Source organism: Ovis canadensis, chromosome 3 (assembly GCF_042477335.2).
Source record: "Ovis canadensis isolate MfBH-ARS-UI-01 breed Bighorn chromosome 3, ARS-UI_OviCan_v2, whole genome shotgun sequence".
NCBI classification, from domain to species: domain Eukaryota; kingdom Metazoa; phylum Chordata; class Mammalia; order Artiodactyla; family Bovidae; genus Ovis; species Ovis canadensis.
The window spans coordinates 153,747,587-153,760,906 of NC_091247.1; the positions used below are offsets into that span (position 1 = coordinate 153,747,587).

The 13,320-nt window shown below is 39.8% G+C and overlaps 1 protein-coding gene across 18 annotated transcripts in view; it reads left to right on the plus strand.

The window, feature by feature from the left end:
* The first annotated feature begins 494 nt into the window (after positions 1–494).
* KIF21A (kinesin family member 21A) overlaps positions 495–13,320 on the plus strand; it is a 182,300-nt gene continuing 169,474 nt past the window's right edge. For all 18 annotated transcript variants that reach the window (XM_069584617.1, XM_069584618.1, XM_069584622.1 and 15 more), the window contains exon 1: positions 495–1,412. In XM_069584617.1, coding sequence (XP_069440718.1) covers positions 1,369–1,412 — 44 coding nt within the window. In that variant the 5' untranslated portion in view covers positions 495–1,368. The remainder of the gene's footprint in view (positions 1,413–13,320) is intronic.

Here is a 13,320-nt window from a genome sequence, read left to right on the forward strand (position 1 = left end):
TGTGCCACTGCCCCTGACCCACACTGCTGTGTCTCTGATATGGATGATTACAAGTGCCATTGTTGGTACTTGGGTCAGTGTCTTTATTTGGATGGAGCCATTTAGTGTATTATACTTTCACATGAACACACACACACACACACACACACACACACACACACGGGGCAACCCACAAAAGATACTCTGTGGCAAAGTTAATAAAGAGCTAACTGAGCAAAGTTTCCACAGAGCTATCTGAAGGCATGGCGAAGAACAATAGCCGCAAGCAGAAATCACAATGGGTCAATGTTGATATAATCACGGGGTTTGGAGGTGCTTTTTGAAGGCCAGAAGGGAAAGTCAGTTGAGAAGGATGTACTACACAGCAGGTCTTGGTGGATATACAGTTCTGGGGAGTCTTGGCAGTACCAGGGTGCGGTTGATTTACCAGTGTACAAATGATTTAACAGGAAGGCATTCAAGGGTCTCAAGAGTCAATCATTACCACATCCCACAGGCGATGGACTGCAGAACAACCCAGCTGCCCAGAGGCAGTGGCCAAACCAGGGAGCTGGGTTTGGTATGAATGGCTGACTCCTGGGAAGGAGGGCGTTCAGAGGGGGCTGGGGATAAGGGTCAGAGTCCAAGCTGGAGAGAGGACAATAAGCTAAGGGTGGAAACAAAGGCGAACCAGAGCGGCAGCGGGCAGACTGCAAGCTCTGCACTGGGGAATCAAGCTTTGCTTTTAGAAGGCTCAGGCTGCAGCAGGGCGGGCACTAGCCGCGGCGTTCTCACAGCCTGGCAGGGGTCCGGGCTCGTCACCCCGGGGCGTGGGCAACCCGCGGCCAGCATCCCTCCCCCGTGCGCCTCCCGGCAAGCAGCGCCTGGCAGTGCCCACCGAGGGCAGGGCGGGGCGCAGGCTGGTCAGCGCTATAGGTGGGGCCGGCAGCTCGGCTGCCGCTGACGCAGTGCGGGCCAGCAGCGGGAGAGTCCAGGCAGGCGTGGAGGGTTCAGCCCGGCCGCCCGCAGGCCGCGTTCCCATCGGAGGGGGCAGGGCGCGCTCACCCGGCCAACAGCAGGCCGCCGGCGGCCTGCTGGCTCCGCCGCCACCGCCGAGCTCGCCATTCAGCGCGCCTCGTCTCCGCCCCAGTCTGGGGGCTGAGCTGGGGAGAAGGGGCGGGCGCCCGCGAGCAGTGAATCACCACCTCCTCCTCCTGCCTCAGCCGCCGCCACCTTTCCATTCAGTCGCCCAACATGGCTGGAGTGCGGCGGAGGTGAGCCGACCGCCCCCTGCAGCTCCAGCCTCCTGAGCGCGACCGCCGCGGCTCCAGCGGCGCCTCAGTTCTGCGGTGCAGAGGCCCAGGGACCCGGCTGTCGCCCGCCGCCGGCATGTGGGGCGCCCCGGACGAGAGCTCCGTGCGGGTGGCTGTCAGGTAAGGACGGACGCGGCGAAGGGCAGGCTGCGGGCTCCCTGAGAGGATCTGCGCTGAGCTCTGGAAACCGAGCCCGCGGGTCCCCGCCGGCCTGGCGCGCGAGGCCGGGTGCTGGCCGGGAAACCTGGCGCCCTCGGCCCCCTGGCGTTTGCAGGTGACGGGCGGCGCCGGGTCCCGGGGGGCGTCCTATCTCCTCAGCGGGAGAAGCCATCGCCTTCTGCCCGCTCCGGGTCGCGCACGTGAGGAACAGTTGCCTCAGGTTTGGCCGCCTTGGGCGATCGTCTGTCGGGCTTTGCCCAGAGGAGCTGCCTCTTTCCAAGGGTTGTGGTGCGCTTCTTGTATTTGTAACGTGACTGTCTGTAAGGATACCTGCAACTCCGGCCTTCGTAGGCAGGAGACAAAGCCTCAGCACAGCGCTGCCAACCGCGGGGGTCTAGATCTCTGTGCAAATAAATGGACGTATTGTTAAGCACTGGCGGGGACTAGATAGCAGCAGCTTGTGGGTGATGAAGACATTTCTGGCGTTGCAAGAGATATTATATTTTAGGGAAACTTCATTGGTGATCAGTCTGTAGAAGCAAGAAGACTCTTCAGTAAGTGGAAGGGTTAAATGAGGGAGTGGTGAAAAAGAAACATCCTGCGGTTCAGCAGGGTGGTTACAATATAATATTACACATTCCCGAGTGTGAGTTTTTAAATACTAGATACATCAAAATTGTAATTTGGTCAAGGACAGATACATGAGAATCGAACGTAGTTTGGATTGTTTTGATACGTATCGAGAAGCGGAGCTCTGACAGTTGCTCATGGAAAATTGCAACATCATCACTGAAATATTAATGAAGGCTTCATGGTAGAATAAGTGCGTTTCTTTCATAGCTCTGATACTTTACTGTGAGTTAATTTCTCTTTATGTACACCTTATAGGATTATAAAAATAATCGGTTTTCTCTGAGAAATTATTTTTTTAAAATTCTCCACCCTTGTAGTCTTTCTGAAAAGCTGTTCTTACCCTATCATGTCAGCATTTCAATATAGTGACAAACTAGTGACAATTAATTTTCTGTGTTAAACAATATAGTGACAATTTAGTGACAAATCTTGTTAGTTATAGAAATGGTAGTTTTATATATACTTTGTATTTTAATCACTCTAAAGAATAAGATTAATTTCAAAGATATTTGTCATTCCCTTTACAGACCAGGAGATAACCACCCATGGAGGTGACATTTTTATGACTGTTTAGAATCACCTATTATAAAACTTTTGAAGTTTTAATTTGGCCTCTCTGGTTATTTTAGGGCTATTTATTCTGTTGTTGGATTAGCTGTTTCTCCTGTTTACTGTTGCTATCTCTCTTTTAGCCTTTTAACACTTACTAGTGACTCTACCACCACAGAGGAAGGGAAAGGAAAAAGCAGAAACTCAATAAGAAGCAGTCTTGTTAATTAGCAGATCTGGTCAAAGAAGGTGAAGGAGCATAAAATAGTAATGAAAATTTAAAAAATTGGCTATCAGAGAAAAAAGCTGTTGTTACAAAGTTAATATTTTTATCTGTGAATTCTGTAGAATATCATAGGGTAGTTTATTGACCATGCAGTTAAAACTGATGCTGCTTGCAATGGAGATAAACAGAGTAATGAATCACCGCAAAGTGATATTGACGGATAAATAACTTATATTTGCTTTTGATATGCATATTAGCTTTTTAAAAAGGAAATATGTGTGGGTCTGTTTGTTGGAGAAAGGCTTTATAAAAACACGTTGTGAAGTAAGCCATATTTTGAGGGTCTGTTTTATTTTTATTAAATACATTGAATAGATTCACTGGTTAAACTTATTTTGCATAGGATAAGAATAGCTTAGATAGCACTTCTGTATTTATAAAATATATGGGCATTAATTTCCATTTACAACAGATACTTATTGAAATTAAGTTCTATCTTTTGTCCTAACCTCTGAGCTAAAAATAGAAATAATTATTGGACACACAGTATGTGCCAGGATCAGTGCTGTGTGTTAAGATGTTTTATATGCTGTGAATTTGCATTTATTTCTCATAACAATCTTTGACTTAGATCTGTTATTACTATGGCCATTTTACAGGTGAGACACAGAAGGATTAGGTGATCTTCCCCAAGTTAAACTGGTAGCAAGTGGCAGAAATAGCGTTCTAACTCTAGACAGCTTGATTCTAGAGCTCAAATTCTTAACCATTAAATCTATACAGGTGAGAGACAAGAACATCCTTTGCAAACCTTTACTTAGCTTAAGGTCGCTTGCCTCTTCCTGGTTCTGAACTAGTTTAATTAAAAATGAATGACTTTGACAGGATTTTTATGCCTTATATTTCTAGAAAAGATAGAGCTCAGAAAGGGAAACCTGAACTTACCTAAACTGTTCTCCTGATTTTTAAATCTCTGCAGTGACCTCCAGTCTTACTTTCCAGTTTGTGATAGACTTTATCAGCAGGGTAAATAAATCAACACATAGACACAAATGTTCAGAACAGTTGATTAACTTTTACCCTTCAATGAATGTAATGACAAGTAATAGAAAGTTGGCTGTACTTGTGTAAATGCACAGTGTCCTAGAGGTCTTTGTATTTTATCAGATATGGAGATTTACCAATGTGTTAAAGTTGATGACTGTATTTTAGGTTTCTCAAAATAAGCGCGTGGGTCATATTATATGACCTTTGGAAAAAGAAGTTAAATAGAAAATTTCTTATTTCAGGAGAACATTTTAAATTCAATTTCTAAAAATGCCTTTGGGTAGAGGATATCTGAGATGTTGGTGGCACTGGTGATAAAGAGCCTGCTTGCCAATGCAGGAGACCTAAGAAATACAGGTTCAATCCCTGGGTCAGAAAGATTATCTGGAGAAGGAAATGGCAACTCACTCTAGTATTCTTGCCTGGGAAATCCCATGGACAGAGGGCCCTGGCGGGCTATAGTCCATGCAGTCGCACAGAGTTGGATACAACTGAAGCAATTTAGCATGCATGGAGGTGTTCTGTAGGGTATCTCTCATTGTGTAGATGTGGATTTAGGACCCCCCTCCACCACTATGCAACCCCATGTGACTGTTGAGCACTCAAATGATGATTAATGCTGTAACCAAACCAAACTTGGTTTCACTCTCCCATCATACAGCAAAGCCAATCTGTTGACACCAGGCTGTGGTAAAGTAAAGGATAGCTTATTGAAGGCTACCCACTGTGGGGCCAAGCAAGGAGAATGGGCAGTTCATGCTCAAAAGATGCAAATTCCCTGATGGCTTTGGGGACGGCTAAAACTTTTCTGCAAACAAGAGCTTGGTGACATAGGGTGGGGTCCCCAGGATGTCCCCCATCTGTTCCCAGGATGACCCTGAAGGGTTGCTTGGTTTCAGCACTACTAAGAAGATAAATTTTAAATTTTATTTAATGTTAATTAAATTTAAAAACTATCCATTTAGTTTTTGGAAAGCTTGTAGGTATGTCTGAAACAATGTAGTTATATGGACCTATTTTTTAACTGTAAAGTTTATCAAATCTAAATACTTATGAAGTATTTCTGATGGAAATTTAGTCTCCAGATTGACATGTATTTTCTGTGTTTTACATATATATATATATATTTGACTTTAAAAACAGTATGAGAAAATGGATGTAAATATATCAATGATTTTTATATTGATTATATATTAAAATGATGGTATTTTGATATGTTGAGTTAAATAAAATATTAACATTATAATAATGTCATCAACTTTTCCTTTTTTAAAACGTGGCTACCAGAAATTTTAAAATTAAATATAATGTTGTTGCCATGATATTTCTATTGAATAGTGCTGCTCTACAGGTTTTTAAAAATGTGAGAAAGAGTATAGAAAAAAAATTGTTCACAAATATTACTTAGCCATAAAATGGAATGAAATTGTGTCACTTGCAGAGACATAAATGGATTAGAGGCTGACTTCATACAGAGTGAAGTAAGTCAGAAGAGAGGAAAACAGATATCACATATTAATGCATATATGTGAAATCCAGAAAAATGGTACAGATAATCTTATTTGTAAAGCAGAAATAGAGACATAGATGTAGAGAACAAGTATATGGATACCAAGGGGGAATTAGGGGGTGGGATGCATTGGGAAATTGCGACTGACAAATACACATTGCTATGTATAAAACAGATAACTAATGAGAACCTACTCTATAGCATGGGGAACTGTACTCAGTGCTCTGTGGTGACCTAATTAGGGAAGGAAATCCTCGAAAGAGGGGATTTATATGTATGGCTGATTCACTTTGCCGTAGAGCAGAAACTGATACAGCAGTGTAAAGCAACTAGGCTCCAATAAAAAAGTGAAAAACCAAAAAACTGTTCATAGCCACCATCTGGTATTTTCTGTAGATTAAAAAAATACCAAAATATTGGGTGTCTGTTTTAGAGTGGTTGTATATATAAATACACATACATATGTATCTATGTATGTACGTATATCCATGTAAGATTTGATTTAACAGTAACATTTTTCCCCTCTGGGTTGCATAGGTATAGAAAGTTATGGGTAGTAGGTTGATGGTAACTGACTTCCTAGAAAATGTAGTAAGCTGATAGATGCCATCTACAAAAATGAGCAATGAGGTTTAGTGTATATTCTATTCTTATTACCTAATAGTATACTGAATTGAACCATTCAGTTCACATTTTAAACTCAAACATTTTGAATTCTAAATCGGGAACTTTATGAAATGATGTGAAGGAAAGTACAGTGCTTGCTGCAAGGCTCCGTTCATACTTTCCAGGTCTGATGCTGATATAATATTTGAAACTTTTTCCCCAAGAATTTTAGCTTTCAAAATACGAGAGGAACTGAAGGAAAATGGAGATGCAGAAAGGACCATTGTGTTTTTATGTCATTGTCTATGTGGTTGTGAGCTAAGATTTTTTGCTTAGCTTTGGCAGAGAACAGGATGTATCCTTGACAGCAAGTTCGGATTAGTGTGTAATGTTGTTTAATTTGCTGTGTTTTTTACCTTACTACAGCATTTTTAAGAAGTGACATTGCTCAGCTAGCTTAAGTGCTGATTGGATTGTAAATGCTGTTTTGAGTCCTTCACTGGCACTGATTTGCAATGTGACCTCCTCGAACTTTTCTTTTTCCTCATGCTGAGGTATTAAGGGTTGTAAGAACTTTCCATATGCAGTATATTAAATGTATGGTTTTTTTTTGTTGTTAGCTAAACTGTTGGCACTAGTGCTGCCTCTTTATTGATAGGAAGGAACTATTTTAACATTTTAAACTTGACTTTCCCATAATATATTTATTGTAGGTACTGCTCTTACTTAAGAGGAAACTTTTCAGCTTTTGTGGTCTCTTTGTCCAGTTCTGGCTGTAATACAAATATGCAATATTTTATTTAATATGCATTAAAACCATATGAGATGGGCTGGACAGATATTATCCCTATCTTACAGATGGAGAAATGAGTCTCAAAGATACTAGGTGTCTGTCCCCAGGAAGGCCCTGAAGTGTTGCTTGGTTTCAACACTAGAAGATAAATTTTAAATTTTATTTAATGTTAATTAAATTTTAAAACTGTCCATTTAGTTTTTGGAAAGCTTGTAGGTATGCCTGAAACAATGTAGTTATATGGACCTGTTTTTTAACTGTAAAGTTTATCAAATCTAAATACTTATTATTTAGATTATCTAAATTATTTCTGATGAAAATTTAATGTATTTTCTGTGTTATATATATATATATATATATATATATATATATATTTGAAAAATGTTCAAGGTTTCTCAGCCACTAAATACCAGAAATGGAACTGAAACTCAGGCCTCTGGTACCTGTTTCTTTATTCTTAAACATATTTCCAAATGTTTTCAAAGTATTTCACATATTAATGTCAGTATAATAAGGATCTTTCCAGCTAAAATACAAATATACATGTGATGTAACTTATTTGAAACAATTTAATGTCTAAAGAATGTGGAGGCAGATAAGCAAGGCTTTTAGAAATATTTTGTGGAAACAGATGGTTATCTGCTGTTCGATCATTTGTTTATTCCTTCCTTCATGCATGAAGTATTTATTATGTGCCTACTATGTGCAGAACACATCCCTACTACTGAGGATATAGAACATACATGAGAGATGTGGTTCCCACTTTCATGGAGCTTAGACCTAGCAATGTGAGGCTCTAATTTTAGTGCACAAACTCTTGAATCTAACATAAAACATATCAGTAACACAAACTAGAAATTAAAGAAAGTTGTTGCAGTTTAATTTTTATCTGTCACTTATTTTCTTCAATAGCATTTTTTTAGTTCATACTTTCCTGAAGGACAGTGACTTAAAAAACAGAAATTGTGCCCCGCTTACAAGCACATGTCATACAAAGTTTGGACTCCAAAGCCTGTGCATTAGAAAGATATTTCCATTTTTGTATGTGTGGCAGGTGTACCCTACTTGTATGCCTTTGTATTTGGATCATAAAGTAAAGGAAATGAAACAGAGGAGACTAAAGAGCTTGTGGATGATATGAGCTTAAAGTCAGTGAAATTATTTATTTAAATATGAGTTGATACTTTTTCTTCAGATAAGGTTTATTAAGTTTATAGTGTGGGAGGCCTGATTGTTATTTGGAACTCCACAGAAGTTCAGATTTAATGTCTAATTATTACTACCCCTTGAGCTCTTACCCTCTTACCTGCTAATTAGTTAATATTTTGATGCATAATTATGGGTTTGTAAATGATGCACTAGAAATTCCAGTTTAGTGAAGCCATGAAAGCTTTGTAGTTAATTTCATAATGTGACCAATCTTCCAGTTCTCATCCATTTCTCTTCAAAGAAATGAACTTGAAATATCCATTATTATGGATAGTTTCTCCCAAGACATGTGATAGCTCACCTATGTGACCTTAACTTATAAATTGTTATTTTCTGTCAACATTAGATATGAAACTATCTAAGTTTCAGATTTAGGAAGGAAGACACATCAGTGAAAATGCATGCTAGATGGTATCATTTGTATTTGGTGTGTCATTAAAATGATTTTATTAAAAATAAAATGTATGGTTGTTATTTTTAATGCTTCTCTCTGGAGAGTGGATTTGTGAATTCTGTCTTTGAACTTGGTTTCCCAGTGGATTAACTATTTAATCTTCTCAGGGTGTTAAAATAGTTTTCTCGTGGCTCAGGCTTTATTTGAAGCAAATGACACAGCCAATGGGACCATTTTTATGAAGTTCTACAATTATTATGAGATAGTTCTTAATGTTTAAGAATTATATTTGATTCCTTTGTTTTGAAATTATTAGACATTTATATATTGAGTATAACTTTTCAGTTCAGTTCAGTCGCTCAGTTGTACCCAACTCTATGCAGCCCCATGATTTGCAGCACACAAGGCCTCCCAGTCCATCACCAACTCCCGAAGTTTACCCAAACTCATGTCCATCGAGTCAGTGATGCCATCCAGCCATCTCATCCTCTGTCGTCCCCTTCTCCTCCTGCTCCCAATCTCTCCCAGCATCAAGGTCTTTTCCAATGAGTCAATTCTTCACATGAGGTGGCCAAAGTACTGGAGTTTCAGCTTCAGCATCAGTCCTTCCAATGAACACCGAGGACTGATTTCCTTTAGGATTTAGTACCTCTGTAATTCTTGGATTTGAAATACATTTTAAGACTGAAAGGGACTGTGAAGGAACTAGCTGGTTGAAGCCCCTTCAAGATAATTGAGGTAACAGAGACCCAGAGCAATTGAGGGAATTTCTCAAGGTCCCTGCAGTTATCAGCTCAGGTCTTCTGTAAACTGTTGCTTTGGATTTTTTAGGATTTCATGTTTTGCTGGCAAACATCCCAGAAATATAATAAATTTGTATTTTGTAAACTATAGTTTTAATCCCTCAAGTGCCCTTTTAAAAGTTTAACATTTAAATGAGTGCCTCCAATCTCAGTGCCCTTTATTTTGGCTTTATGATTGCCTCAATTCTAGAAACTAGACCAATGATTCTAAGAAGGACCTCTCTCTCTCTCTCTCTCTCTCGAGAGGGATCCCTAGAGTAGAAATCCAGGTTATATTTTAAGGTTCCTATTATATTAAACTGTGAAAAAATGCCAACAGTAGGTTATAAAAATTGGTAAAACAGACTGATTTCAGCATATGCATGTACCACATTAATGCTTTAACAACCACAGAAATACAATATCCTGGTAGCTTAATTTGGAAATAGTATTAATCATGTAAATAGAATTTTTTTGAATGCTAGGCCTGGGACATGTGACCTCCCTTTGCCGTCACCTTGGTTCTTAAATTTTTTCCCCTACCTCAGTAGATTTGATGATTAGAGCATGTTCCATTAATAGTGACAACCTCACTGTCAGGGGGGATGATTGGAAAGCGGGGAAAGGTGGAGATAGAGTAGGATCAGTGTGGTATATTTACTGGGATCTGAAAGTGGAGCTGGAGGTAGACATCCAAGTGGTTTAAAAATAAAACACTTTGAGAATTACTTCACTAGAAAGGTGGTTCTTAAACTTTCAAATAACATCAGTCCCTTCTATCCTTACTTTAGAAGGATGTAAGGATACAACACATTTTGGCCATACACTTGGCCTTGCATCCAAAAAATACCCTAAATCCCATCTCTGCTTGAAGCCTTTCTAAACTTTATGCAGGGAAACTTCTGCCTTCTGGGGCCTTATTTATTTATTTATCTGATTCTCTCTCTTTCTCTCTCTAAAATTCCGGTGTGAGAGGTATACACAATATGATGATTTTCACTGTTTGGTTTGAAATGTCCCCCAACCTGAGAGAATATTTGACTTTTTTTTTTTTAAAGATGCTAATATACTGAAAGCACTATTAGAACATTTGAAGGACATTGGATTTACTGAATTGAAACAAGGTGGTATTTGCCTGTCCAGATTTGAAATGGAGGCCATTCAGGATTTAATCCTAGGCTCAACTTACTTGGGCACTGTACACTTCCATCTACTTCTTCAATAAGAGCAAGAAAACAAAGAAGTTGTTCAAACTTGGGTGTAGTGAGGTGGGCATCATGAGCCCACCCAGGGGCTAAATCATGGATACTTTAAAGTTTATTCCCTACTCCTTGGATCTTAGTGTGTAGTAAAATTTTAGTTTTTGAGATTGGATTTTACCTTATTCTCAATTTGGGGGAGCTATGTCTGTCACTTAGGCATCACAATATCAGTTCTTCTGAGTAGGATGAATGAATTATATTTTTCACAGTAGCTATTCACATTATTTGACATAGCTCCATAGAATAGAGACTTTTTCTTTCAGCAAACAGAAACAAGGAGCCTTGGAGAGGGTCAAGCTATAGTAACTGTTATGAAGTGGTATGTTGAGCACATGGTGTACTAATAAGGCATGAGGTACCTCTGCTCTAGGTTATATTCTTTATAATGTTATTTACATTTTTAGATCAACATTCATTCATTTATTACATAATTATTGAATGTCTGTTTTGCATTAAAATCACATAAGTTAGAGGCATTAAAGCTGCTGGAAGCAATAGGATGTAATAGAATGAACTTTGCATATTTAGAAAACTGTTTCGGTGTTCAGTTTGGCTCAGTTCAGTTCAGTCGCTCAGTCACGTCCGACTCTTTGTAACCCCATGGATCGCAGCACGCCAGGCTTCCCTGTCCATCACCAGCTCCAGGAGTTCACTCAAACTCACGTCCATCGAGTCAGTGATGCCATCCAGCCATCTCATCCTCTGTCATCCCCTTCTCCTCCTGCCCCCAATCCCCCCCAGCATCAGGGTCTTTTCCAATGAGTCAACTCTTCACATCAGGTGGCCAGAGTATTGGAGTTTCAGCTTTAGCATCAGTCCTTCCAATGAATACCCAGGGCTGATCTCCTATAGGATGGACTGGTTGGATCTCCTTGCAGTCCAAGGGACTCTCAAGAGTCTTCTCCAACACCACAGTAGGCACTCAGCTTTCTTCATAGTCCAACTCTCACATCCATACATGACCACTGGAAAAACCATAGCCTTGGCTAGATGGACCTTTGTTGGCAAAGTAATATCTCTGCTTTTTAATATGGTATCTAGGTTGGTCATAAATTTCCTTCCAAGGAGTAAGCGTCTTTTAATTTCATGGCTGCAGTCACCATCTGCAGTGATTTTGGAGCCCAGAAAAATAAAGTCTGACACTTTTTCCACTGTTTCCCCATCTATTTCCCATGAAGTGCTGGGACCAGATGCCATGATCTTTGTTTTCTGAATGATGAGCTTTAAGCCAACTTTTTCACTCTCCTCTTTCACTTTCATCAAGAGGCTTTTTAGTCCTCTTCACTTTCTGCCATAAGAGTGGTGTCATCTGCATATCTGAGGTGATTGATATTTCTCCCGGCAATCTTGAGTCCAGCTTGTGCTTCTTCCAGCCCAGCGTTTCTCATGATGTACTCTGCATATAAGCTAAATAAGCAGGGTGACAAAATACAGCCTTGACACACTCCTTTTCCTATTTGGAACCAGTCTGTTGTTCCATGTCCATTTCTAACTGTTGCTTCCTGACCTGCATGTAGGTTTCTCAAGAGGCAGGTCAGGTGGTCTGGTATTCCCATCTCCTTCAGAATTTTCCACAGTTCATTGTGATCCACACAGTCAAAGGCTTTGGCAAAGTCAATAAGGCAGAAATAGATGTTTTGGTCTTAACCAGTGATAAACATGGCTTTGTGTATTGATATCCACTTACTTCAGTGGACTTGGGAGAAGATCAGCAGAGACAACCATGTGAAAGCATTTGGAAAATAGTTTTTATACAAACACAGGCAATAATATAATTAGTGATAAGTTGGATGTATAACCAACAATGAGTGTATTGGTTAAATTCAAAGTCTAGCAATTAGATTGCTGCTGCTGCTGCTAAGTCGCTTTAGTCATGTCCAACTCTGTGCGACCCCGTACACGGCCGCCCATCAGGCTCCGCCGTCCCTGGGATTCTCCAGGCAAGAACACTGGAGTGGGTTGCCATTTCCTTCTCCAATGCATGAAAGTCTAAAGTAAAAGTGAAGTCTCTCAGTCGCGACCCCATGGACTGCAGCCCACCAGGCTCCTCCGTCCATAGGCTTATTCAGGCAAGAGTACTGGAGTGGGTTGTCATTGCCTTCTCCCTAGCAATTAGATTAGTCATTCTCTAATATATAATCCATAACTTCAATTTGTGAAGTACATTATAGGTGTTGTCTCTGTTCTTTTGCTTTTTAAGTGCCTATTCCTTATATCACTATGAATAGAGCAGAAATGTATATAAATAGTTAAAAACCTTTCGTTACAACAGTCGCTTAGTTTTCATTTTGTTTTTAACATGTAAATCACATACCATCCCTCTCTAGTTTACCAAATTCCTTTTATATAGTTTAGTATAATCCACCATTTTTATTCTTTCTTTTCCCACACAAGACTTTCAGTTGGCATGGTGTTTAGTGTTTGTAAAGTTACAGTTAATACAACACACTTTGTGAGATTAACAATAATATTGTTGTATTTGCTGTTAGTTGCTTGACCTGATGTAAGACACTGATGACTGAATTGGTTAGTAATAATGTGAATTTTCTTTCTGAACTGGCTTGCACCAGATTTTTGCAAATGTTGCCAGTGCTTGTCTTGCTTTCTCTCATCAACCTTGGCAGCAATACACTAAACCAAGCTGTGGATTAAAGAGCATCTTAAGGGGTAAACTAAGTAAAAAGACCTGAAGTAATAATGACATAGAATTTTGAAAATGAGTTTAAATTTTCTGTATTTTTTTTCTCATACCTAGAGCTGATGGGCAATGCTCCTGCAGAGTTCATTGACAGATCTATATGAAAACTTAGCTGAAAGCATTTTTTTTAAAGGCTAATACTTAGAAGCAGAAAATAGAT